The 27,790-nt window shown below is 46.8% G+C and overlaps 1 protein-coding gene across 4 annotated transcripts in view; it reads right to left on the bottom strand.

The window, feature by feature from the left end:
- The window catches only part of mta2 (metastasis associated 1 family, member 2), a 93,737-nt gene that overhangs the window by 12,187 nt on the left and 53,760 nt on the right, over positions 1 to 27,790 (bottom strand). For 3 of the 4 annotated variants that reach the window (XM_068021528.1, XM_068021527.1, XM_068021530.1), the window contains 9 exons: positions 25,478 to 25,552; positions 24,216 to 24,274; positions 19,973 to 20,085; positions 18,449 to 18,591; positions 17,373 to 17,589; positions 16,464 to 16,562; positions 14,804 to 14,932; positions 11,349 to 11,380; positions 1,180 to 1,328 (listed from right to left, as the gene is read on the bottom strand). In XM_068021528.1, coding sequence (XP_067877629.1) covers positions 1,180 to 1,328; positions 11,349 to 11,380; positions 14,804 to 14,932; positions 16,464 to 16,562; positions 17,373 to 17,589; positions 18,449 to 18,591; positions 19,973 to 20,085; positions 24,216 to 24,274; positions 25,478 to 25,552 — 1,016 coding nt within the window. The remainder of the gene's footprint in view (positions 1 to 1,179; positions 1,329 to 11,348; positions 11,381 to 14,803; positions 14,933 to 16,463; positions 16,563 to 17,372; positions 17,590 to 18,448; positions 18,592 to 19,972; positions 20,086 to 24,215; positions 24,275 to 25,477; positions 25,553 to 27,790) is intronic. The other variant, XM_068021529.1, reaches the window with a different exon arrangement.

The raw sequence follows: 27,790 nt of genomic DNA on the forward strand, positions 1-27,790 counted from the left end.
GAATAACTGACAGCATCAACAGCCATCACATCTACAGTACAATCTGAACCCTAGGGGTGCAAGCTACATATTTATGGGAGCAACCTAGGAATCGCCTGTGCAACACAGAACTACTTTTAAAAACTAGCGACTTTAAAAATATCCCCAAATATCTGCTGTGTAGGGAGACTCTACCTTCTGATCTCGATGGCCATATTTTGCACTTGTTTATCCTAGGGTGAGCGCGAGTTACTTATGTGCTTGCTCTAGATATCATGGAATCTTACAGCACAGGAGGCCATTCAGTCCATCATGCCTGTGCCCATTCTCAAAGAGCTATCCAATTTGAACCAATCCCCCTGCTCTTTCACCATAATACTGCATTTTATTTCCTTTTGAAGTATTTATTCAATTCCCTTTTGAAAGTTACATTTGACTCTGTTTCCACTTTCAGGAGCACATTCCAGATCACAGCAAAACATTTCTCATCTCCCCTCTGACTCTTTTACCAATTAGAGACTTTGAATATTTTTAAGGCAGAGGTAGATAGATTCTTGATAAGCAAGGGGGTGAAAGATTATCGGGGGTAGGTGGGAATGTGGAGTTGAGGTTACAATGAGATCAGCCGTGATCTTGTTGAATGGCGGAGCAGGCTCAAGGGGCCGAGCAGCCTACTCCTGCTCTCAATTCATATGTTTGTATGTTAAATCAGTGCCCTCTTGCCAGGCAAGGGTATCAAGGGATACTGAGAAAAGGTGGGTAAATGGAGTGTAGGTAGAGATCAGCCGTGATCTAACTGAATTGCAGAACAGGTATCGAGGGGCTGAATGGCCTCATCGTGTTCATTGCGGTTCTACAGGGACTGCATGCCATGGGCAAGGGTTCAGTTGTAAAAATTGACTCTAGTGTACAAACTGCTGCCCTTATAATGAAGGGGACATTAAAACTAAGCTCAAAAGGGGCGACTTCCACATCGGAAGTCGGGAAAAACCCACTGGCCGTAACCTCATAACCCAGCTAAAATGGCTTTGTGTGGCTGGGTCAATGAATAACCTCCACCTCTACCTCTACCCACCCAATATTCAATTCACCCATTGCCACATTCAAGGAAGGAAGTCGAGGATCTTTCCCTTCCATCAGATCTGACTGTCCCCCTCTTCTCCTAAGCCCCCTCCCTCCCCTCAATCTCATGGTACACACCTGGTATGGTCTGTTGCCACGAAGACAATCGGGTCAGGGGCATCTCCAGGGTTCAATTTCTGCCGTTTAAATGCTGGCTCAGTGCCACCTCGCTCTGTCTTCATCCCAGCAGAAAAGGGTCTGCCACTGGCTGAGTGGGGGCTAGTCGTCTGCAACAGTCACAATGCATTTCACCAAAATTAGAGCTTTCTTTTCTTGCTAGTTCTAAGAGGGTGAATTATTAAGACTATATTAATTAAAGTGTTAGCCCAATCAGTACCCATAAACAGAGTCAGCTAACTGGCAAGGCACGTGTTACATGTTGATGAGTTTTTTTTATCCCTTCTGGAAGATATCCATCAAAGCGACGACATCAAGGCAGAACTGAACATGAATTCTAGTCTGTTTTTTCATTGGTTAAGTAGCTGTTACGTTGTGCAACACTCTTCAGATAGATAAAAATGAGACAGTATCCACCAAAATTCCAGAATGATAGAATGGTTACAGCACAGGTGACCATCCAGACCATCGTATCCGTTTCAGCTCTCTGCGAGAGCAGCTCACCTAGTCCCACTCCTCCACCTTTTCCCTGTAGTCCTGCAATTTTTTTCCCTTCAGATAATGATTCAATTCTCTTTTGAAAGCCATGTTTGAACCTGCCTCCACTTCACTCTCAGGCAGTGCATTCCAGATCCTAACCACACAGTGCATTAAAAAAAAGCTTTTCATGTCGCCATTGCTTCTTTTGTTAATCACCTTAAATCGACGTCCTCCAGCTCTCAATTCTTCCGCCAATGGGAACAGTTTCTCTCTATCTACTCTGTCCACAACCCTCATGATTTTGAATACCTCTATCAAATCTCTGTAATATTAGAATTAGAACATTACAGCGCAGTACAGGCCCTTCGGCCCTCGATGTTGCGCCGACCATCTGACCTACACTATTCCATTTTCATCCATATGTCTATCCAATGACCACTTAAATGCCCTTAAAGTTGGCGAGTCTACTACTGTTGCAGGCAGGGCGTTCCACGCCCCTACTACTCTCTGAGTAAAGAAACTACCCGACATCTGTCCTATATCTTTCACCCCTCAACTTAAAGCTATGTCCCCTCGTGTTTGCCATCATCATCCGAGGAAAAAGACTCTCACTATCCACCCTATCTAACCCTCTGATTATCTTGTATGTCTCTATTAAGTCACCTCTCCTCCTCCTTCTCTCTAACGAAAACAACCTCACATCCCTCAGCCTTTCCTCGTAAGACCTTCCTTCCATACCAGGCAACATCCTAGTAAATCTCCTCTGCACCCTTTCCAAAGCTTCCACATCCTTCCTATAATGCGGTGACCAGAACTTATTAATGAATCTCAAACCTTCTTGTTCTGTCTCGCGAGAGATTAAAGAGGTGTCACAGCTACTTGGCCCGATGTAGTTCTTTTCTCCAAGGACAACAGTCCCAGCTTTTCCAATCTATCCACATAACTAAAGTCCCTTACCCCTGGAACTATTCCCGTGAATTTTTTCTGCACCCTCTCTAATGCCTTCACATCCTTCCTGAAGTGTGGTCCCAGAATCCAGATTTTTTTTTAAAAAGGTGAATTCAGATAAAATTGAGACATGATACTCTGGGACACTAGAATCAAGGACGGAAATGTAAGAAGGGAGGAGAGGGGAGAGAGAAAGAGGGGGAGAAGAGGGAGAGAAAATGAGACAGTTCATGCGTAGGCGCGAATGAGTGAGTGACAGAGGAGACAGAGTGAAGTAGTAGGGGGGGGGGCGGTGGGGAAAGATAGGGAATGAAGAGAGAAAGGAGAGGGAATGAGTGTGAGGGGGTGCGGGCCAGAGAGGGGGCGAGGGCGGGGGGGAAGGGGGACTGAGGGCCAGAGAGGGAGAGGGACTGAGGGCCAGAGAGGGAGAGAGGGAGAGGGACTGAGGGCCAGAGAGGGAGAGGGCACGTGGGCGAGGGACAAAAGAAGACTATCTGACTGTGGAGAGCTTCAGAGTTTACTCAACATGAATACCTGCACATTTTACAGTGCTGATAACTGAACACTGACACCACCCCCACCAGCCCCTAATCCGGGGGCACTGAGGTCAATGATTGTAAACATACAGCAGCACCCCTTCCCTGATTGAAAGGCACAGACCAGGGATCAAACCTGGGGCTTTTGTGACCAGCAACTCATCAGATTAACTTGCCCAGTCTGCCCAGCCAGCTACCCACACCATTTTAATTTTGATCCTGCCTGAATTCATACTAAACATGACAAACATTTTGTCAGTTTTGTTTCAGGAGGGCTAACGTGAAATCAACAATCACACCAATGTGCAGCACCCTTAGCATCTTTCTTATTGCTTGATCATTTACTTTGATACTTCCAACTTGATCAAAAAAGCAACACTTCCTCCCTTAAATATGAAACTTTGGATCACTAACTGAGTACAGGAATTGAGAGCATGTTTGAAATCATACATATTATCACAGCAGAGATTTTGCCCATTGTTCCTGTGCTGTTTCTTTGAAAGAGCTATCCAATTCGACGAGGAGGCTGTTCAGCCTTCGAGCTTGTTTCCCCTATTCAATGAGATCAAGGCTGATCTGTGACCATGTACTCACCTATATTACATATTCCACAATACCTCTGCATAACAAAAATCTTTCAATCTCAGATTTAAAATTAATAATTGACCCAACAGTCTGCCATTTATGAAAGTTCCAAACTTCTAACTTCCTAATTTCACTCCTGAAAGGTCTGGCTCTAATTTTTAGACTGTCCCTAAGTCTTACACTCCCCAAGCAGTGGAAATAGTTTCTCTTTATTTCCCCTATTTGTTCCACTTATTATCTTCAACTTCAATCAAATCACCCCTTAACATTCTAAACTCTAGAGAATACAGCCCTATTTTGTATAATCCTTCCTCGTAATTTAACGCTTGAAGTCTATGTGTCATCCTGGTAAACCTTTGCTCTCTCCAAGGCCATTATATCCTTCCTAAGGTGTGGTGCCCAAAACTGAACACAGAACAATTAGTCCCTCTCCCACTGTTTGTTCCCCAAAGCCCTGCATATTTTCCTTTTCCAAGTATTTATCCAATTCCATTTTGAAAGTTGCTATTGAAGCTGTTCTCACTGCCTTTCAGGCAGCACATTCCAGATCAGCATGATTCACTGTGTTTTAAAATTATCATCTCCCTCTGTTTTTTTAAAAAAAACTAATTATCTTAAATCTGTGTCCTCTGGTTATTGACCCTCCTCTCAGTGAAACAGTTTCTCCCTATCTATCAAAAGCCATCAAAATTCTGAACATCCCTATTCAATCTCCCCATAACCTTTTCTGCTCTAAGGAGAACAACTCCAGCTACTCTAGTCTCTCCACACGTCTGATGTCCCTCATTCCCGGGACCATTCTGGTAAACCTGCTCTGCACCCTCTCCAAGGCCCCCACAACCTTCCTAAACTATGGGGCCCAGAATTGGACAGCCTATCGACTTGTTCTGCTACTTTCAAAGATTGTAGGGAAATCCCTAGCTGTCTGTTCCTGCACACCCTTTTAAAAGGAATAATAATGCAGAAATGCTCCTGGGCATGACCACATATCCTCATTAGCCACATGGAGAAAATTGTATTGTATTGGCTAATGGGTAGGAGAATTATGAATTTTGATTTTCTGCTAATTGAAGTGAAGAATACAAGGCCTACTATTTTTCATGAATCACTGGCAGCACCTTACACTCCCAGGGCTGGTACAGCATGGGATTAGATACAGAGTAAAGCTCCCTTTACACTGTACCATCAAACACTCCCAGGGCTGGTACAGCATGGGATTAGATACAGAGTAAAGCTCCCTTTACACTGTACCATCAAACACTCCCAGGGCTGGTACAGCATGGGATTAGATACAGAGTAAAGCTCCCTTTACACTGTACCATCAAACACTCCCAGGGCTGGTACAGCATGGGATTAGATACAGAGTAAAGCTCCCTTTACACTGTACCATCAAACACTCCCAGGGCTGGTACAGCATGGGATTAGATACAGAGTAAAGCTCCCTTTACACTGTACCATCAAACACTCCCAGGGCTGGTACAGCATGGGATTAGATACAGAGTAAAGCTCCCTTTACACTGTACCATCAAACACTCCCAGAGCAGGTACAGCATGGGTGAGACAGTGAGAGGAGGCAGGTTGTTTGACTGTGGGAGATATCTCAATTGAATGGCAAAGCTTTCCTGAAGCAACACATATAAACATCATTGGAAAAGTGCAGCAACCTTGACACTCCCCCAAGCAAGGGGTGCAGAGGCCAATTTTAGCTCTTTACACTCTAACCTAGTTGAGCAGATAAAAATTATATGTTAAAAAGGTCATTGCTATTCTTCTGCAAGATCCTTAATTTTCAACAGTATGACAGAGAAGTATGATGAGAGGTGCACAATAATGCACCAACTTGCTTTTGGAAAGGACGGTCTGTGGCAGGTCTATCCCCTGCCTCTCCCAGAGCCCTGCGCTCAGCTTGGAACTGCTCTGTTCTACAAGCGTGTGCAAGCACACCACTCATCAATTTAGAAACAGATATAAGTCACATTGAAAAGCCATATTCCTGCAAGCCAGAATCAGGTCGGTCCCACGGTTACATCGAGTGTGAAAGCAGAATATTGACTTCCAAGGTGTTTCCTTTGATTGGGTGTGAAAACACCAACTCACCCCAGAAGGAAATTCCCTTCGGGGGCAATGCATGCTAAACAATTTGTACATAGTGCACTCTTAAACAGGTTAACATAAAAGGATTTAATCCATTGTGCCACTATTGTTGCTCCTGTTTAACAAAACAAACTGCTTGGATTCTGCAATCTTTCCAAAACTGAATTTCATTGATTGTTGAAAGAAAATACATTATATGCTGGCCAAGAGGAGATACTGAGACCGACTGTGAGAGGGAGCTGGATTATCAGTAGAAATAGAGTCAGTAACACAGGACACTGCAGGGGTGGGGGGGTGTGGGGGTGGAGAGAGGATTACTGAGCGACAGTGTGAGGGAGCTGGATTAACGTCAGTAGAGATACAGTCAGTAACACAGGGTGCTGGGGGGGGGGGGGCGGAGGGGGGTTACTGAGTGAGTGTGAGGGAGCTGGATTATCAGATAGAGATACAGTCAGTAACACAGGGAGCTGGGGAGAGAGGGGTTACTGAGTGACAGTGTGAGGGAGCTGGATTATCAGATAGAGATACAGTCAGTAACACAGGGAGCTGGGGAGAGAGGGGTTATTGAGTGAATGTAAGGGAGCTGGATTATCAGTAGAGATACAGTCAGTAACGCAGGGAGCTGGGGAGAGAGGGGTTACTGAGTGACAGTGTGAGGGAGCTGGATTAACATCAGTAGAGATACAGTCAGTAACACAGGGAACTGGGGGGGGGGGGGGCGGAGGGGGGGTTACTGAGTGAGTGTGAGGGAGCTGGATTATCAGATAGAGATACAGTCAGTAACACAGGGAACTGGGGGGGGGGGGGGGGCGGAGGGGGGTTACTGAGTGAGTGTAAGGGAGCTGGATTATCAGTAGAGATACAGTCAGTAACACAGGGTGCTGGGGGCAGGTGGGGAGCAGGGGTTACTTTGTGAAGGAGCTTGATTATGCAGAGATAAGGTCAGTAAACAGGATAATTCAGTGACTAGCTTGGATCCGTTGTATCATCCGAAGCTCAATAATTTCTGCCTTATTGTCTACATTGTAGGACATGCTCTATGTTTGAATAGTTAAAGGTGATGGATAATCCATTTAATTAAAATGGAACCATGATACTGAGGGAGGAGATTCACCGTTTATCATCTACTTCTCTGTATATTGAGCGCCATAGCTGCTGGTTTTCCAGGTCAGTCTATTGAGATGTCACAACAGTGCGCCAGAATTTGAAAAAAAGCCAACGGTGACGTCACAGGAGAGCTGCAAGGTGATCGGTTGGTGAGTCACTGCTGTTAGGGAATAGCTCTAAATAGCTGGGTAAGTATCTCAGGTAAAAAAAGTTTAAAGTTTCTTTCAAATATAGTAAGTAGTTGTTTTTTTTTTAGGGAGTTCTGTAGTAACGAGGACCAGGGAAGAAGGGCCCTCGAGTAACTGATATTATTGGACATTAAGATTTTCCAGAAGGTTTAATTTAATTTAAAGGGTTAAGTCATGGCAAGAGAACTCAAAGCCGTGTTGCGCTCCTCATGCTCCATGTCAGAAGCCAGGAACATTTCCAGTGCCCGGGACCAGCATGTGTACAGGAAGTGTCTCCAGCTGCAGCTCCTGGAAGCCCGGGTTTCGGAGCTGGAGCGGCAGCTGGGGACACTGTGGAGCATCCACGAGGCAGAGAGTATTGTGGATAGCACGTATAGAGAGGTGGTCACACCGCAGGCTCAGAACCCACAGGCAGGAGGGGAATGGGTGACCACAAGGCAGAGCAAGAGGACTAGGCAGGCAGTGCAGGAATCTCCTGTGGCTATTCCCCTGTAAAACAGATATACTGCTTTGGATACTGTTGGGGGGAATGGCCTCTCAGGGGAAAGCAGCAACAGCCCAATTCGTTGCACCACGGTTGGCTCTGCTACATTGGGGAGGGGTAAAAAGTGTGGGAATGCAATAGTTATAGGGGATTCAATTGTAAGGGTAATAGATAGGAGTTTCTGTGGCTGCAAAAGAGACTCCAGGATGGTATGTTGCCTCCCTGATGCAAGGGTCAAGGATGTCTCAGAGCTGTTACAGGACATTCTGAAGGGGGAGGGTGAACAGCCAGTGGTCGTGGTACACATTGGTACAAAGACGTAGGTATAAAAAACGATGAGGTCCTAAAAGCAGAATATAAGGAGTTAGGAAGTAAGTTGAAAAGTAGGACCTCAAAGGTAGTGATCTCAGGATTACTACCAGTGCCACGTGCGAGTCAGAGTAGAAATAGCAGGATATATCGGATGAATACGTGGCTGAAGAGATGGTGTGAGGGGGAGGGTTTTAGATTCCTGGGGCATTGAGACCGGTTGTGGGGGAGGTGGGACCAGTACAAACTGCACGGGTTACACCTGGGCAGGACCAGGACTGATATCCTAGGGGGTGTATTTGCTAGAGTGGTTGGGGAGGGTTTAAACTAAAATGGCAGAGGGATGGGAACCTTTGCAAGGAGTCAGAGGAGGGGGGATCAAAGACAAGAACAAAAGACAGTAAGGGGAATAAGAAAAGTGAAAGGCGAGAAATCAAGGGTCAGAATCAAACAGGGCCACAGTGAAAAATAGTGGGAAGGGGACAAGTAATGTTAAAAAGACAAGCCTTAAGGCTTTGTGCCTTAACGCATGGAGCATTCGCAATAAAGTGGATGAATTAATCGCGCAAATAGATGTAAACAGGAATGACATAGTCAGGATTATGGAGACATGGCTGCAAGGTGACCAGGGATGGGAAATGAACATCCAGGGATATTCAGTATTTAAGAAGGACAGACAAAAAGCGGTGGAGTTGCACTGCTGGTTAAAGAGGAAATTAACGCAATAGTGAGGAAAGATATCAGCTCTGACGATGTGGAATCTGTATGGGTACAGCTGAGAAACACTAAGGGACAAAAAATGTTAGTGGGGGTTGCATCTAGATCCCCAAACGTGTAGTGGTGATGTTGGGAATGGCATTAAACAGGAAATTGCATGCGATAAAGGAACATCTGTAATTATGGGTGACATTAATCTGCATATAGATCGGGCAAATCAAATTAGTCACAATACCGTAGAGGAGGAATTGTTGGAGTGTATACGGGATGATTTTCTGGACCAATACGTTGAGGAACCAACTAGAGAACAGGCCATCCTAGACTGGGTATTGTGTAGGGAGGGGAATAATTGACAATCTAGTGGTGCGAGACCCCTTGGGGACGAGCGACCATAATATGATAGAATTCTTCAAGATGGAGAGTGACGTAGTTGATTCTGAGACAAGGGTCCTGAATCTTAGTAAAGGAAACTACGAAGGTATGAGGCGCGAGTTGGCCATGAAGGATTGGGAAACATTACTTAAAGGGAGGACGGTGGATAGGCAATGGCAAACATTCAAAGAGCGCATGGATGAACTGCAACAATTGTTTATCCCAGTCTGGCGCAAAAGTAAAACGGGTAAGGTAGCCAAACCATGGCTTACAAGGGAAATTAGAGATAGCATTAGATCCAAGGAAGAGGCATATAAGTTTGCTAGAAAAAACAACAGACCTGAGGATTGGGAGCAGGTTAGAATTCAGCAAAGGAGGACCAAGGGATTGATTAAGAAAATAGAGTACGAGAACAAGCTTGCGGGGAACATAAAAACTGACTGTAAAAGCTTCTATCGGTATGTGAAGAGAAAAAGATTGGTGAAGACAAATCTATGTCTCTTACAGTCAGAAATAGGGGAATTTATTATGGGGAATAAAGAAATGGCTGACCGACTAAATGCATACTTTGGTTCTGTCTTCACAAAGGAGGATACAAATATCATACCAGAAATGTTGGCGAACACAATGCTTAGTGAGAGGGAGGAACTGAAGGAAATCAGTATTAGTAGAGAAATGGTGTTGGAGAAATTGATGGGATTGAAGGCCGATAAATCTCCCAGAGTACTTAAGGAAGTGGCCCTAGAAATAGTGGATGCATTGGTGGTCATCTTCCAAGATTCTATAGACTCTGGAACAGTTCCTACAGATTGGAGGGTAGCTAATGTAACCCCACTATTTAAAAAGGGAGGGAGAGAGAAAGCAGGGAATTATAGACCAGTCAACCTGACGTCGGTAGTGGGGAAAATTCTAGAGTCCATTATCAAAGATTTTATAGCAGAGCACTTAGAGAACAGTGGTAGAATTGGGTAGAGTCAGCATGGATTTACAAAAGGGAAATCACGCTCGACAAATCTACTAGAATTCTTCGAGGATGCAACTAGTAGCGTTGATGAGGGGGAGCCAGTGGATGTGGTTGATTTGGACTTTCAGAAGGCTTTTGACAAAGTCCCACATAAGAGATTAGCTTGTAATGTTAAAGCGCATGGGATTGGGGGAGTGTATTGCGATGGATAGAAAATTGGTTGGCGGACAGTAAACAAAGAGTAGGGATAAATGGGTCTTTTTCCGAATGGCAGGCAGTGACTAGTGGGGTTCCGCAGAGATCGGTGCTAGGACCCCAGCTATTCACAATATATATTAATGATTTAGCTGAGGGAACTAAACGTAATATCTCCAAATTTGCAGATGACACAAAACTGGGTGGGAGGGTGAGTTGTGAGGAGGATACAGAGAGGCTTCAGGGTGATGTGGACAAGTTGAGTGAGTGGGCTAATGCATGGCAGATGCAGTATAATGTGGACAAATGTGAGGTTATCCATTTTGGTAGCAAAAACAGGAAGGCAGATTATCTGAACAGCTATAAACAGAGAGGGGAATATGTAGTGAGATCTGGGTGTTCTCGTACACCAGTCACTGAAGGTAACAATGCAGGTCCAACAGGTGGTAAAAAAGGCAAATGTTATGTTGGCCTTCATAGCGAGAGGATTCGAGTACAGGAGCAGGGGTGTCTTGCTGCAATTATACAGGGCCTTGGTGAGGCCACACCTGGAATATTGTGTGCAGTTTTGGTCTCCTTATCTGAGGAAGGATGTTCTTGCTATAGAGGGAGTGCAGCGAAGGTTTACCAGACTGATTCCTGGGATTGTGGGACTGACGTATGAGGAGAGATCGAGTTGGTTAGGATTATATTCGCTGGAGTTCAGGAGAGTGAGGGGGGATCTCATAGAAACCTATAAAATTCTAACAGGACTTGACCGGGTAGATGCAGGAAGGATATTCCCGATGGTGGGGGAGTCCAGAACCAGGGGTCATAGTCTAAGGATACGGGGTAAACCTTTCAGGACTGAGATGAGGAGAAATTTCTTCACCCAGAGAGTGGTGAACCTGTGGAATTCGTTACCACAGAAAGCAGTTGAGGCCAAAACATTGTATGTTTTCAAGAAGGAGTTAGATATAGCTCTTGGGTCTAAAGGGATCAAAGGGTATGGGGCGAAAGCAGGAACAGGTTACTGAGTTGGATGATCAGCCATGATCATAATGAATGGCAGAGCAGGCTCGAAGGGCCGAATGGCCTACTCCTGCTGCTATTTTCCATGTTTCTATGTAACACATTGCACAAAGTTATGCTGACAGTCGTCCAACACTTACCATCTGCCTTATATGAATGGGACTTGGGGCTCCTGAAAAGCAGGGAAAAATGGGAAAAGAAATGTTAGCACTTAAGCAAAAAAACAAAGCAAATTACTAAGAAAGGTAAACAGATTAAAAGATCCTCTTATCATTCCCTCAAATCCACCTTTGACACCCTCCTCAGTCCAACCCGCTAAAAGACACATTTAAAAATTGTATGGAAGGTGAGGTGAGATCTCTCCAACAAGACAATGCTGGTGAGTCCCTTTCTGTTTGGGGAATCAAAGCATGCAATTTGTTTCAAGTGCTCGATTTAACTGAGGGGCCCTGATTAAACCACGCACACCAATCAATCCCTGCACTTACGGCCTGGATCGGAGGCCCCAAAGTTTGGAGGATCAACAGGAGGATACGAGTTTGCGCAGGGCTCAAACCCCAAGGAGGCCAGCGGTTCTGTTCTGTACTGCCTCTAGAGTTTAGATCCTACCCTTACATCGCTGCCACCAGAGTTGCCGCCAACCAGGGCACTGCACGACTCCCATAAGGTTTCCAGCAATTTGACTTGTGCGTATACCTCAGCATCCTGGTTATTTTCTTTGTCGCTGCCTCATGCACAAACCTGGACACAACGGACAATGAACCAACTCTCACTCCAAGCGGCACAAACCAGAGGCTGTGCAGTCACTTAAAAATAAGTATCTGTAATCAGGCAGTTCAGGTTGCCATCTCTTTTGTTTAGATGGAGAGAGAGAGACAGAGACATACAGACAGAGAGAGAGAGAGATTTGTGTTCCAATCCTAGCACTGCAGGATATTCTGCCTTACTACTGTTAAAATACGATAAGGGAAGGGTAAAACAGACAGCCCTGAAGTCTGCTAATGTTATACTGCTATCGATTTCTCTCTGCATGATAATAGTAACCTTTAGTTTTTGCCGTTAAGGAAGTACAAGTCAATTTCGATGCAGTGACCACTGAGCTGTTGAATTAAGACTGACCTTAAAAGCAATGGTCAGTTTAATTAAATGATATTCCAGTGCACACTGATCCATATATTGCAGAGAGCTTTAACCAGTTGAGAAGTTCTGCAAAAGGAAACATTTTTTTTTTAGAAGCAGGGGATTGGTATGGAATGATACAGATTTAATGATACAGTGGTGCAGCGGTTAGCACTGCAGCCTCACAGCTCCAGGGACCCAGGTTCGATTCTGGGTACTGCCTGTGTGGAGTTTGCAAGTTCTCCCTGTGTCTGCGTGGGTTTTCTCCGGGTGCTCTGGTTTCCTCCCACATGCCAAAGACTTGCAGGTGATAGGTAAATTGGCTGTTATAAATTGCCCCTAGTGTAGGGAGGGAATATGGGATTACTGTAGGGTTAGCATAAATGGGTGGTTGTTGGTCGGCACAGACTCGGTGGGCCGAAGGGCCTGTTTCAGTGCTGTATCTCTAAATAAAAAAAAAAATTAGTGGCTTCACTTGGTGGAATAGCAATTATATGTAACTAGAGTGAAACTATTGACAGGATAACAAAATCAGGGAGTTGTACCAGTCTATGGAAAATAACTCATTAAAAGTGAACTTATTGATAAAGGACAGGCTTCTTAAAATTCTCGATATATGAAGTTGTATTATGTAATTCAGGATTGCGGAGATTGGCACGAGGAAAGAAACATAAAAACTAAGCCACTCGAGCTTGTTCCACTCTTCAATGAGATCATGGCTGATCTGTGACCTAACTCCACATACCCGTCTTTGCCCTATATCCTTCACCACATTTGGTTAACTAAAATCTAAACAATTTCAGATTTAAAATGATCTAGCATCAATTGCCATTTGTGGAAGAGAGTTCCAAACTTCTACCACCCTTTGTGTGTAGAATTGTTTCCTCATTTCACTCCTGAAAGGTCTGACTCTAATTTTTAGACCATGTCTGCTGGTCCTAGGCTCTCTACTGGCAGAAATAGTTTCTCTCTATCTACCCTATCTGTTCTTCTTAATATCTTCAAAACTTTGATTCAATCACTCCTTAACCTTCTGAACTCCATGGAATGTAGCCCGAGTTTGTATAATCTCTCCTGGCATTCTAACCTTTGGCAAAAAGGTGTAAACGATGAGTGTTGGAACACATATGTTGGATTGGCAAAACACTAAAATATTGAGCTCAGATATGCAACAATCTTTGAGTCTTCAGAAACACACAAGCTCTGTTGCAAGTGTTATAAAGTGATTCTCTTTTTTTGTTAAAATATGTTTAAAGGAATTCATAGTCAAACTGAATAAATGTTGGACCAGTTTTTTTTCGAGAGTCATCAAGGGAGCCAGTTTGGCAACAATGTTACATGGTTGTCACATGTTTCAAGTTAAAGATAGAACAGAAACTCTGGTAACAGGGGCAGACAAGTTACAAGCGACCCTTGATTGGACAAACCCAGCCACGGCAGAGAGCATCTGGGATGGGCAGAAAACTCACAAGCTTTTTGGTTGGGTGTCAGTGTGTGTTTTACCTTCTGGAGTGAGCTAAATTCAAGTCTGCTGCTGAAGAGTCAAGGAAGGAGAGAGGGCTACAACTCAGCTCACTTTCCAGAAACTCTCTAAAGACCCAGAGAAGTCCACTGTGTTAATTCATCTCGTTTCCTGTCTTTGAAGAAAGCCTGTTAAAATTATTTCTCAACGCCGCTTGAAAACTGTTCTAAAAGATCTCAGTGACCTGTCTACGTGTACTCAGCAGTTAGACTGTATGCCAGTTTTGGAACAACATATCTCCTCTGCTGTTTTCTTCAAAATGAGCAAGTAAATCTGCCTGTGTTTTTTCTTGTCTGTAACAGAGCTCTGAATTTATTTTTAAAATCCCTTTTATTTTCTTGGTTAACCGGTGTATATGTGTGTTTGTGTGCGTGAGTGTACGTGAAGGGATGAAGGTAAAAAGGGCACTTTAAAATTTAAATCTGTGTGTTTATGCTTGATTTCATTACTAGTTAAGACTTATTTTATAATAAATTGATAATTTTGTTGTTCATTAAAGAAACCTGATTAGTGTGTTCTATTCTGGGAAAAACAGAGCAGATAATTGACTGTATAGTAAGTGGAAACATTTTGAGATATGTTGTGACCTGTGGAGAGTGGGACTAGAATGAACAGTGCACTCCTCCCCCCTCGGTATTAAAATATTAATATGTTACGACCGAGGTGGGAGGAGTGCACTGTTTATTCTCGTCCTACTTCTCCACAGGTCACAACATTAGTATTACCTTAAGTACTGCAAACTTAATAAATCTGTGACACCTAATATTCAATGTTTACAAACCTTTTTGTTTGGAGAGGTTAACAAACCCATCCTTTCCAACACTACTACATAGCAACAACAATTTCATTAGGTCAGACAGGAGCCGAGTCCATGATGACTCCAACAGAATCCTGACCTTTGGCGAGCTCGCCTGCAAACACTTCACGAGTCGTTGCCACAAGTTTGCAACTTACCTTCAACCCCGTTTTGTTTGCTGAAGGTGCGTTTTCCTAGCAGAGACAGCACCCCACGGTTGATATTTAGGATGGTTCTGTTTGTCTCACTACCTTTCAGAATCCTAGGCTTCAATGGACCACGTGCAGCTGCAAATCAAACATACTCAGCGTGAAATACTTCGAAGGAGGAAAAACCCTGCATTTATACATACATCCGATTCATTACTGCGGCTATGTGGGAACGCGTCACAGCGTTTTGTGCACAAATTAATTGCAACTAAATCATCATTATTTTTGGGCAGCGTTGGTTCAGGGACAGAACACCAGGAGAACTCCCCTGCTCTTCTTCCAATAGTGGCTGTGGGATCTTGTACATCCACCTCGAGGGAGCAGATGGGGCCTTGGCTTAATGCCTCACCCAAAAGACAGAACCCCCTGATGAGTGGTGCTCCCTCGGTACTGCACCCACTGCACCACCCCCCCCCCCCCCACCCCCAACATACAGCACTCCTCTCAGTACCGACCCTCCAATAGTGCAGCTGCCCTCAGTCCTGTCTTCTCCCTGACAGTGCAGCACTCCCTAAGTACTGCCCCTCCAACTGCACAGCACTCCCTCAGTACTGACCCTCTGACTGTGTAACATTGTCTCAGTGCTGCCACTGAGAAAGAGCTGCGCTCCCTCAGTGCTGCACTGCATAACTAAACTAACACTTTACAAATAGCTTTTAAGTAAAGACCACTTGTTTTTGCTCCTTTAACATTGAACCACACTTACCCTTTTCCAAACGATTTTAAACCGATTCCAACATTCAGAACAAAATCTGCATTTTTATATCCCAGAATATTACTGAATCTTTCTGGATTTTTGAATGTCCGACCATGTAAATTCAATACAAGGGGTTAGTCCTGTACAAACTTAAACCATCACACAGTACTGCTTCAGTTTGAATGATTCCTCTCTCCAGCAAGTAACTGATGAAATTTGCAGTCCTATTGGTACAGAATCTGAACCTGCTTCCTTTTTTCCTCCTAAATTACTTATTAATATGACTGGATTTAAAGGGTTAGCCACTGAATGAAAAAATACTTCATTTAATTGTCATAGACAACACCTCCAATAATGTAGCACTCCGCTGAGTGCACTGGGACTTTGGGGCCTAGATTAATATCGGGCGGCACAGTGGCGCAGTGGTTAACACCACAGCCTCACAGCTCTAGTGACCCGGGTTCAATTCTGGGTACTGCCTGTGCGGAGTTTGCAAGTTCTCCCTATGACCGCGTGGGTTTTCACCGGGTGCTCCGGTTTCCTCCCACAGCCAAAGACTTGAAGGTTGATAGGTAAATTGGCCATTGTAAATTGCCCCTAGTATAGGTAGGTGGTAGGGGAATTGAGGGAAGGTGGGGATGTGAGAGGGGAATGGGATTATGTAGGATTAGTATAAATGGGTGGTTGATGGTCGGCACAGACTCGGTGGGCCGAAGGGCCTGTTTCAGTGCTGTATCTCTAAATAAATAAAAATATATGATCAAAGACAGGAGCTAGGCTTGAGCTCACAAATCCCATAACTCAAAGACAAGGTCAGGAAGTGCACTGTCCCAGAATGGCGAGAGGATGAGAAAATAAAAAGGGATGAGGAAGTTCCGAACCTCATGGTTCAAACTTTTCTTTGCGACTTACCTAACTCCCCCAACTCCTTCATGATATTAGCTAACGTTGGCCGTGCAGCAGGCCGGATCCTGAGTGGTTTTGTTGCTGCCTTTGGAAGTCTGACAGCGCCTGCGGGGAAAACAGAACCAGGGTCAAATCTCAGCAACGGTGGTGGTGGTGTTTGGAGAGGTGGTGGAGAGGGGTGGGGGGTGGGGGGGGGAGAGGGGGGAGTGGGTAGAAAGGAATCACGGCTTCTAGAGTTGATAGATTTTTTTGTTATATATCAAGGGGCATGGAACAAATGCAGTTATATGGAGTTGAGTTGCAGATCAGCTGTGATCAAATCGAATGGCCGAACAGGCTCGAGGGACTGAATGGCTACGTCCTGTTCTTATTCCTCCAGTACACTAACTCTCTCACCAAAGCTTGTCCCTACAATATCCTAATTCTCCCGTGAAAGCTTGTGATTCAAGTACCCCTAACTCTCTCACCAAAGCTCCTGGGTCAGGGTGAATTACTTGATTACAGCGTACACAGTGGTGTGGGCATGTTAAATCAAATCAATCATTTTTCATTCAAGGCTGTCTTACAGAAAGGACAGAATTTTCATGCCTCAAATAGGAACATGCTCTGGGTAAAAGAAAAATGTTTCTCCTGCATTCCCTATTGGATTTATTAGTGACTATCTTATATTTATGGTCACTAGTTTTAGTTTTCCCCACAAGTGGAAACATCTTCTCTACTTTGACCCTTTCAATTTTAAAGACCTCGATTAGGTTCCCCTTCAGCCTTTCCTTTTCTAGAGAAAAGGGCCCCAGCCTGCTCAGCCTCATTAAGTTACTACTGAAATCAATGGCAAGAAATTTTGCGAATGAAGGGACATCTTTTATCTAAAGTGGGTGAAGCCTGTCTACCCCTTGAAAGGCGAGACCTGCTTACACTCTGTTTTGATGGCGCCAATGTTAACGGGGATATACGGGCGTCTCGCCGCCCTCCGCGGTCGCAGGATGTCATCGCAGAGCCGCCGAGCAATGCGAGTCAGCTTGGTTGTCTGAAGGAGGAACGTCTGCCGGTTTTTGGCTAGGAGTTTGGAGCTGTTATACGACAGCAAACCCTGAGGATCCTGGCGGCCAAACGGCCCCTTTGACCTTGGCTCCTAAAAACAAAACAAAAAGCATGGAGAGTTTGAAAGGCTGCAATTCAGGGAATGAGCTTTAAGATAATGACAAAAAAAACACACAAGGAAGATAAAGAGAAAAAATTTCAAGCACTGGAAATCTAAAATGAAATGCCAGAAGTGTACAGCAGGATGCTCTGTATCTGAAAGAGTTTAACGGTTTAGGGATGCACCTTCACCAGAAAGTAACTTCAGTCTTCTTTTAGTCAGGTGTGGACTGATCTGCATTTCCAGATTTTCTTTTCTCCTTTTCTCTTTCTTCCCAGCTTTCCGGAGGAGTGAGAGTGCACACTCCAGAAAGCGAGAGGGAGAGAGAGAGAGAAAGCGAGAGCGAGAGCGAGAGAGAGAGAGAGAGAAAGCGAGAGAGAGAGCGAGAGCGAGAGAGAGCGAGAGAGAGCGAGAGAGAGCGAGAGAGAGCGAGAGAGAGCGAGAGAGAGCGAGAGAGAGCGAGAGAGAGCGAGAGAGAGCGAGAGAGAGCGAGAGAGAGCGAGAGAGAGCGAGAGAGAGCGAGAGAGAGGCAGAGACAGCTGGAGAGTCAGAAAGATAGCTAGAGAGGAGAAAGAGAAAGACAAAAACAGAGCATGAGGCAATCAGAATGATAGAGGAGAAAGAGAGACAGAAAGCGTGCAAGGCAAAAAGAGAGGAGTCAAAAAAAAAGTGAAAGATAAGCAGAAAGGCAGTTACAGGGAGAAAGTTCTTACCAATTAGCAATATCATGGAAGATCAATTGGTAGTTAAAGTATTAACCGACCGCATGCCCGTTACTCAGTACAAAGGAAAAGAAACAGCTGAATTTTATTCTGGAAAAAAAGTGGTAGAAATTTCGTTGCAGTCTTACTGAAGGTGGTCGTGACTTTTCCCCGTCCAGTGCTGTTGGTGTCTTTAGGCCACCGTACTTCTTCCAGTAGATCCAACAGGAAGCGCAAAGCCTACACTGCATATTGGGAGGACCCCAGGCATACCACTGTAGAGATTGCGTGGCTGGAGGAACAGAGCAGTTCAACGGGGGTTAGTATTTTGGCAACCAAGAAAACAATGGCTTTGTGCATTAATCAACCACAACATTTTCCACTCCTCTGCCCTCTTTAAATAGGTACCAAGCTCACCATGATAGAGTTCTCTGCAATCTTCCTAGGGGAGTCTAACTAGTAAGTGTCTGGAGCTATTTGACCACAGGTAGCATTACAACAGCACTGGGATCCTCCTCCCCGCCACCCCATGTTCACCCAACATTCAGATTTTACAATGACTAGACAGCAGATCAGGAGTGGGGAAGCCTGGCTCTTTCCTGCTCCCTCACCTAAGCCAGGGAAGCAGAGGCTGGGATGGGCACAGAGTAAGGACCCAACATCCTTCAACTGCAACACTCAACATGGCATCCTGCAGCACATATGCATTCACTGAATACCAAGTGAAATTATAAGACATAATCCCAGAGACTCCCCGCTTTTTTAGAACAAGATGTTCCTAGTCCGATAAATAAATACTAGTCCCAGCTCTTGCTGAACCTTGTCTACTATAGTTGCTTGAATATAGGTCACATGTTGATAATTGTCAAGAGAAGCTCAGGGGTGTTCTCCATGTACAAGATTACATTGCAGGCCATATGCAGGTAAATACGGTAAATTATAGTTTCCAATTTAGCAAGTCAGTCACAGAGTTCAGTAATACAGATTAATCGTGTTAAGCCTGTGCTGGTTCTTTGAAAGTGCTATCCAATTGGACCCACATCCCCTGCTCCTTCCCCATACATCCCCCTGCAAATGTTTTCCCTAGTATTTATCCAATTCCCTTTTGAAAGTTACTATTGAATCTGCTTCCACCGCCCTATCAGATCACAACAACTTGCTGCATTAAAAAATTCTCATCTCTCCTCTGGCTTGTTTTACCAATTCTCTTCAATCTGTCTCTCTCTGGTTACCGACCCTCCTGCCACTGGAAACAGTTTCTCTTCATTTACTCTTATCGGAACCCTTCTTAATTTTGAACATCTCGATTAAATCGCCCCTTAACCTTCTCTGTTCTAAGGAGAACAATCCCAGCTTCTCCAGTCTCTCCATATTAACTGAAGTCCCTCATTCCTGGGACCATTCCAGTAAATCTCCTCCTCACCATCTCCAAGGCCTCGACATCTTTCCTAAAGTGCGGTGTCTAGAATTAGGGGACAAAAAAACAGCCTCATCAACTTGTCCCACTGCCTTCAAAGATTTGTGCATGTGAACCCCCAAGCCTCTCTGCTCCTGCACCAGCTTTAAATGGATTAAAAATGCAGAAGTTCTGGCCTGGTTGTGATCCTGCTCAACACCAGATTGCATGTGAACGCCAGCCATGCTGAAACAGACAGCAGTTTGTCTCCACTTACTGTGACAGCTCTCGCAGGTCAGGCCAGCAGCAGATTTCTGGTATCCCGTCGCTCCGTTCATCATCCCCCCCTTTGACCCAACACATATAATCTGATTAGGGTTGGGTTTCGTGCTGTAGAACAAGAAAATAAATGGATTATTTGAAGAAAGTGAGATTGCCTGAGAGGGAGAGAGGGGTCAGGCAGAGAAAAAGAGAGAAAATTATCTCACCTCTGTTGTTTACACAGCACACAAAGAAACATTCAGCAAGTAAAAATGTGCAACTCATATACCCAAAGCTGGTAGACCAGTCAGCCCAACATCGCTGGTGAATAAGCTTCCAGAGGCCTCAATATGGAATAAAATTGATATTCACTTAGAAAGCATTGGCAATTTAAGGACAGATAGGATGACAACCTGCATTTATATAGTGCCTTTAATTCAGTAAAACATCCCAAGCTGCGTCATAGGAGCATAACCAGCCAAATTTTTAACAAGCCACAGATGATATGAGGACAGCAACCAAAAGCTTAGTCCAAGAAGTGGGTTTTAAGGGGCATCTGAAAGGAGAGCGAGGTGGAGAGGTTTAGAGGGTAAGTCAGAGAGTTTAGGTACGGCCACCAATGGTGGAGCAATGGAAATCAGGGCCGCACAAGAGTCCAGAGTTGGAGGAATGTAAAGATTACCAAGAGTAGAGCTGGAGGGGTTTACAGAGATAAGGAAGGGCGAGACCTTGAAGGGGCATGAACACAAGGATAAGACTTTTAAATCTGAGGGGTACAAATGAGGCTGTGAGCACAGGCATGATGAATGAATGGGATTGGTACAAGTTAGTATATGGGCAGCAGAGTTTTGGATGAGCTAAAATTTACAGAGGATGGAAGATGGGAGGTTGCCCAGGAGAGCAAGTTGACTAAATGGTTAATGGATGCTTTTGAGACTGGAACAATGCAAAGAGTGGTGGAATCATTGCTCTCCTTGATATTTATAGAAATAATCCAGGGTATAGGGGGACACTATAAAATTTGCATATGACACAAATAGGAAGTGTGGTTAGATGTTAGGACTTTAGAAAAGACAGATGGGCAGATAGATATCTGAAAAAATTTAATGCAGAATAATACATTTTGGAGGAGATGGTGACATAGTGGTAATGGCACTGAACTAGTAATCCAGAAGCCCAGACTAATGCTCTGGGGACATGGTCTCAAATTCTACCATGGCAGCTGGTGGAATTAAAAAAATTCAATTAATTAATAAATTTAATTAATTTTAAAAAATCTGGAATTGAAAGCTAGTTTCAGTAATGGTGTCATAAAACTATCGATTGTCATAAAAACCCATCTGCCTCACTAATGTCCTTTTAGAGAAGGAAATCTGCCATCCTTCCCTGGTCTGGCCTACATGTGACTCTAGACCCACAGGAACTGCCCTCTGAAATGGCCTAGCAAGCCACTCAGTTGTCAAAAGCAATTAGTGATGGGCAACAAATGCTGGCCTTGCCAGCGATGCCCATGTCCCATGAAAGAAATTTTTAAAAATGAGAAGAGCGACACATTAAATAATACAGCTTGGAAGGGAGTAGAGGAGCAGAGAGATAATGATTCAGCTGGACAAATCTTTAAAGTGGGAGGACAAGTTGCAAGAGCGATCTATCTGTGCAAACGATTAGTTAGGTTGCAGTCAGAATATCATGTCCAGGCTGCGTGTCCTACACAGAGGACGTCAAGGTCAGGAGAAAGGAATAGAAGGTTATGCTGATAGGGCAAGAGGAGGTTCGTGTGGAGCACTAACAGCAGCATAGATCAGTTGAGTCAAATAGCCTGTTGTGTTGTAAACTCGGTGTTGTTAGAACAAAGAATAACTGGGCCGAAACGATGAGGGAAGCAGAATCCGTAATAGCTTTGAAAAGGAAAGAAAATAAAAATGTTACAAAGTATGAGGAACAAGCAGGGGGATGGGACTATGTAGACAGCTCAATGGGCTCCTTCTGTGTTATCATTCCTGATTCGAGGTCCCAGGCGATCATTCATTTTGATGCAGGAACCGCTGAATCAGAACTTTTTCAATCAGACTCCCCTGTTCTGCAACCGATAATCTCTCCTTACCTGAAGGCACCAAGACTTGCTGAACTATGTTTTCACAGGTGTCAGAATGGCTCAGTGGTAGGTCAACACTGTCGGAGGGGCAGCATCCGGGGGGGCCGCGCTGCCGGAGCGGCAGCGGCGAGGGGGGGCCGCGCTGCCGGAGCGGCAGCGGCGAGGGGGGGCCGCGCTGCCGGAGCGGCAGCGGCGAGGGGGGGCCGCGCTGCCGGAGCGGCAGCGGCGAGGGAGGGCCGCGCTGCCGGAGCGGCAGCGGCGAGGGAGGGCCGCGCTGCCGGAGCGGCAGCGGCGAGGGAGGGCCGCGCTGCCGGAGCGGCAGCGGCGAGGGAGGGCCGCGCTGCCGGAGCGGCAGCGGCGAGGGAGGGCCGCGCTGCCGGAGAGGCAGCGGCGAGGGAGGGCCGCGCTGCCGGAGCGGCAGCGGCGAGGGAGGGCCGCGCTGCCGGAGCGGCAGCGGCGAGGGAGGGCCGCGCTGCCGGAGCGGCAGCGGCGAGGGAGGGCCGCGCTGCCGGAGCGGCAGCGGCGAGGGAGGGCCGCGCTGCCGGAGCGGCAGCGGCGAGGGAGGGCCGCGCTGCCGGAGCGGCAGCGGCGAGGGAGGGCCGCGCTGCCGGAGCGGCAGCGGCGAGGGAGGGCCGCGCTGCCGGAGCGGCAGCGGCGAGGGAGGGCCGCGCTGCCGGAGCGGCAGCGGCGAGGGAGGGCCGCGCTGCCGGAGCGGCAGCGGCGAGGGAGGGCCGCGCTGCCGGAGGGGCAGCGGCGAGGGAGGGCCGCGCTGCCGGAGGGGCAGCGGCGAGGGAGGGCCGCGCTGCCGGAGGGGCAGCGGCGAGGGAGGGCCGCGCTGCCGGAGCGGCAGCGGCGAGGGAGGGCCGCGCTGCCGGAGGGGCAGCACCGAGGGAGGGCCGCGCTGCCGGAGGGGCAGCACCGAGGGAGGGCCGCGCTGCCGGAGGGGCAGCACCGAGGGAGGGCCGCGCTGCCGGAGGGGCAGCACCGAGGGAGGGCCGCGCTGCCGGAGGGGCAGCACCGAGGGAGGGCCGCGCTGCCGGAGCGGCAGCGGCGAGGGAGGGCCGCGCTGCCGGAGCGGCAGCGGCGAGGGAGGGCCGCGCTGCCGGAGCGGCAGCGGCGAGGGAGGGCCGCGCTGCCGGAGCGGCAGCGGCGAGGGAGGGCCGCGCTGCCGGAGGGGCAGCACCGAGGGAGGGCCGCGCTGCCGGAGGGGCAGCACCGAGGGAGGGCCGCGCTGCCGGAGGGGCAGCACCGAGGGAGGGCCGCGCTGCCGGAGGGGCAGCACCGAGGGAGGGCCGCGCTGCCGGAGGGGCAGCACCGAGGGAGGGCCGCGCTGCCGGAGGGGCAGCACCGAGGGAGGGCCGCGCTGCCGGAGGGGCAGCACCGAGGGAGGGCCGCGCTGCCGGAGGGGCAGCACCGAGGGAGGGCCGCGCTGCCGGAGGGGCAGCACCGAGGGAGGGCCGCGCTGCCGGAGGGGCAGCACCGAGGGAGGGCCGCGCTGCCGGAGGGGCAGCACCGAGGGAGGGCCGCGCTGCCGGAGGGGCAGCACCGAGGGAGGGCCGCGCTGCCGGAGGGGCAGCACCGAGGGAGGGCCGCGCTGCCGGAGGGGCAGCACCGAGGGAGGGCCGCGCTGCCGGAGGGGCAGCACCGAGGGAGGGCCGCGCTGCCGGAGGGGCAGCACCGAGGGAGGGCCGCGCTGCCGGAGGGGCAGCACCGAGGGAGGGCCGCGCTGCCGGAGGGGCAGCACCGAGGGAGGGCCGCGCTGTCGGAGGGGCAGTCTTTCAGACAAGACATTAAATCAAGACCTGGTCTGCCATCTTAAGTCAATGTAAAAGATCCCACTGCTACTATTTCAAAGAATAGCAGGATAGTTCTCTCTGGTATCCTGGGCCCAACGCGTATTCTTCAACCAACATCACTAATAAAACAGATTATCTGGTTATTATCATATTGCTGTTTGTGGGATCTTGCTGTGTACAAATTGGTTGCCAGGTTTCCTACATTACAAAAATGACAAAATTCAAAAGGGCTCTATTGACTGTGAAGTGTTTTGGGATCTCCTGAGGCTGTAAAAGGCATTATAGAAATGTAGTCATTCTTGTTTTTAAAAATTTACTACCTGCCAGAGTGGTCACACACTACACTAACAGGGCGGATGGCCACTTACTAGGTAGGAATGTAGACCTGCTTCAGTTTGCTGTCGGCTTCAGCTACTTTCAGCCTTTTCTGTAACAAAAGGAAAGGAAGTCTATTCAAGGATAAGAAAGTTTATGAAGTGACACACTGCCTCACAATTGCGACCAAGTCCCCACACAGCAGTTCACAACACTGCTGGAGATCCCAGCTCGGAACAGTTCCTGCGCAAGCTTGCAGAGGCCAACTTGGGCATTGACAGTGCAGGACGGAGCTACTTCAGAGAAGGTTAAGGAGGGCTCTGCATTTTCAGCTGAAGGGAAGCAGATGGGGAGTGGGAAAACAGAGAAGAACAGTTTGCTTGGTCAATATCATACACAGTATGCCTGCCCAAGGGGGCATAGTCCAGAAGCTGGGCATGGCTGAAGAAGGTACAGACTGATATCTGGCACTGCCCGTCACCTCTACTCTCAGTAGAAGATACATGACAGACTCAAGGCAGCCCTAAATAAAAGGTGAATGCGTGGGAGGAATTACCAAAATAAACCCAGTAATTGCGACTGAAAGAATCCCTTTTTTGCATTAAGCCTGGGATGAGGGGATTGTGCTATGAGGGGAGATTGAGTAGATTAGGTTTATATTCCCTGGAGTTGAGAAGAATGAGAGGCAATTGAATTGAAACATGGGGGTCATAGTCTTCGAATAAAGGGTTAGCCATTTAGGACTGAGATGAGAAGATTCACTCAAAGGGCTGTGAAGCTTTAGAATTCTCTATCCCAGAGAGATGTGGATGCTCAGTCGTTGAGTATATGCAAGATCGAGTTTGATAGATTTTTGAGTACGAAGGGAATTAAGGGATTATGGGGATAATATGAGAAAGTGGAGCTGAGATACATCAGCCATGATCTTGCTGAATGGCAGAGCAGGCTCGAAGGGCAAATGGCTCCCTCCAGCTCCTATTTTTTTTTGTGTTCTTATGTTTTAAGCATTGACACAAAGCAAAATCTCATGAGCATCATTTGTCAAGTTGGGTGCAAGCATGGTGACCTTGCCCATTAATGGCAAACATTCATAGAAACATGGAAAATGGGAGCAGGAGTAGGCCATTCGGCCCTTCGAGCCTGCTCCACCATTCATTATGATCATGGCTGATCATCCAACTCAGTAACCTGTTCCCGCTTTCCCCCCGTATCCTTTGATCCCTTTCACACCAAGAGCTGTCGAAGACCAGTTTGTAGAATATACCTATTTTAGCTGTACGTTCAGTATGTTACTGGATTGAAAGCTCCTTCTCACCTGTTGGATGTATCGGTCTGTGGTCTTCCACATGTAATAAAATTGGACTATACTGGCCAGTGACTTCCAGGGTAGCTGCAACAAGGAGACAAATAATATGAACGTAAGTGAGTGAGAGTGCGGTAGAGAGGGAGGGGGAAAAAAGAGAGTGAGTTTGAGTCAGACAGCAAGAAAAAGATGAGACATATACACGGAGAGCAATAGCATGAGTAAGAAGGAGAGATATAGTGTGAGACGGTATGAGAGCACGCATGTGAGCATATGAGAGAGAGTGAATATGGGAGAGAGAGTGAACATGAGTGAAGGTGTGTAAAAGAGCAAGAGAGAAAAGAATGGCATGCAGTGCCTTATCTCACCTTCCAGAAGGTCTCAGATACAATGAATTACCCTGAAGTGCAGTGACTGTTATGGCGGCAAATAAGGTAATCATTTAGAGAGACAGGATGCCTTCCCCCTCCCTCTCTGTCCGCTGGCAACCAGGCAGTAGTCACCAATATTTAGCTGACTGACTCCATGTGCGGAGTAGAACACAGAACAAAATACAGCACAGAAGGAGGCCATTCAGCCCATTGTGTCCATGCCGTCCGAATAATCTAGCCACCCAAACTAATCCCACCTTCCAGCATTTGGTCTGTAGCCCCGCAGGTTACAGCACCTTAGGTACATGTCCAGGTACCTTTTAAAAGAATTGAGAGTTTCTACTTCCACCACCAATCCGGGCAGTGAATTCAAGTCACCCCTCAGTCTCCTCAATTCCAGGGAACAACAACCCCAACCTATCCAATCTTTCCTCATAGCTGTAACCCTCAAGCCCTGGCAACATTCTTGTAAATCTCCTCTGTACTCTCTCCAGAGCAATTATGTCCTTCCTGTAATGTGGTGACCAGAACTGTACGCAATACTCCAGCTGTGGCCTAACCAGCGTTTTATACAGTTCCAGCATCACATCCCTGCTTTTGTATTCGATACCTCGGTCAATAAAGGAAAGCATTCCATATGCCTTCTTCACCACTCTGTCTACCTGTCTTGCCACCTTCAGGGACCTGTGGATATGCAGTCCAAGGTCTCTCACTTCTTCTACCCCTCTCAATATCCTCCCGCTTATTGTGTATTCCTTCACTTTATTTGCCCTCCCCAAATGCATTACCTCACACTTCTCTGGATTGAATTCCATTTGCCACTTTTCTGCTCACTCAACCAAACCACTGATATCATTCTGGAGTCCATGACGCTCCTCCTCACTATTAACTACACGGCCAATTTTTCGGTCATCAGCAAATTTCCCAATCCACATTTAAGTCCAAATCATTAATATATACCATAAACAGCAAGGGACCAAACACTGAGCCCTGTGGAACTCCACTGGAAACCGCTTTCCATTCACAAAAACATCCATCGACTACTACCCTTTGTTTCCTGTCACTGAGCCAATTCTGTATCCTATGGACTTTCATTTTACTGACCAGTCTGCCATGCAGGACCTTGTCAAGTGCCTTACTAAAATCCATGTAGACCACATCCACTGCACTACCCTCATCAATCCTTGTTACTTCCTCAAAAAACTCAATCAAGTTAGCAAGACATGATTTGCCCTTAACAAATCCATACTGCCTATCTCTGATTAATCCGTGCCTTTCTAAGTGGCAGTTTATCCTGTCCCTCAGAATAGATTCTAACAATTTACTCGCCACCGAGGTCAGACTGACCAGCCTATAATTATTTGGCCTATCCCTCGCACCCTTTTTAAACAATGGTACAACATTCACAGACCTCCAATCATCTGGTACCTTGTCTGTATCTAGTGTGGATTTGAAGATGATCCTCAGTGCATCTGCTATTTCCTCCCTGGCTTCCTTTAACAGCCTGGGATGCAAAACATCCGGTCCTGGCGATTTATCCACTTTCAGGCATGTCAGACCCTCAAGCACTTCCTCCCTCATTATGCTTATCTTATCTAATGTTTCACACTCATGCTCTTTAACCAGTCAGTTTACTTAAGTCCTCTTAGCAGAGGCAGCTCAGGATTTCCCATCTTCCACCTTTCATAAACTTCAGCTCATCCAAAACTCTGCTGCCCATATCTTAACTCGCACTTGCCCATCCTCCCTGTGTCCACTGACCTACACTGGCTCCTGATCCTGCAACAGCTCAATATTAAAACTCTCATCTTGTTTTCAAATCTCTCCATGGCCTCATCCCTCCCCATCTCTGTAACCTTCACCAGCCCTACAACCTTTGGAGATCTCTAACCTCCTCTAATCCTGGCCTCTTGTGCATCCCCAATTTCCATCACTCCAACATTGGCAGCTGTGG

This window comes from Heterodontus francisci, chromosome 44 (genome assembly GCF_036365525.1).
Source record: "Heterodontus francisci isolate sHetFra1 chromosome 44, sHetFra1.hap1, whole genome shotgun sequence".
NCBI classification, from domain to species: Eukaryota; Metazoa; Chordata; class Chondrichthyes; order Heterodontiformes; family Heterodontidae; genus Heterodontus; species Heterodontus francisci.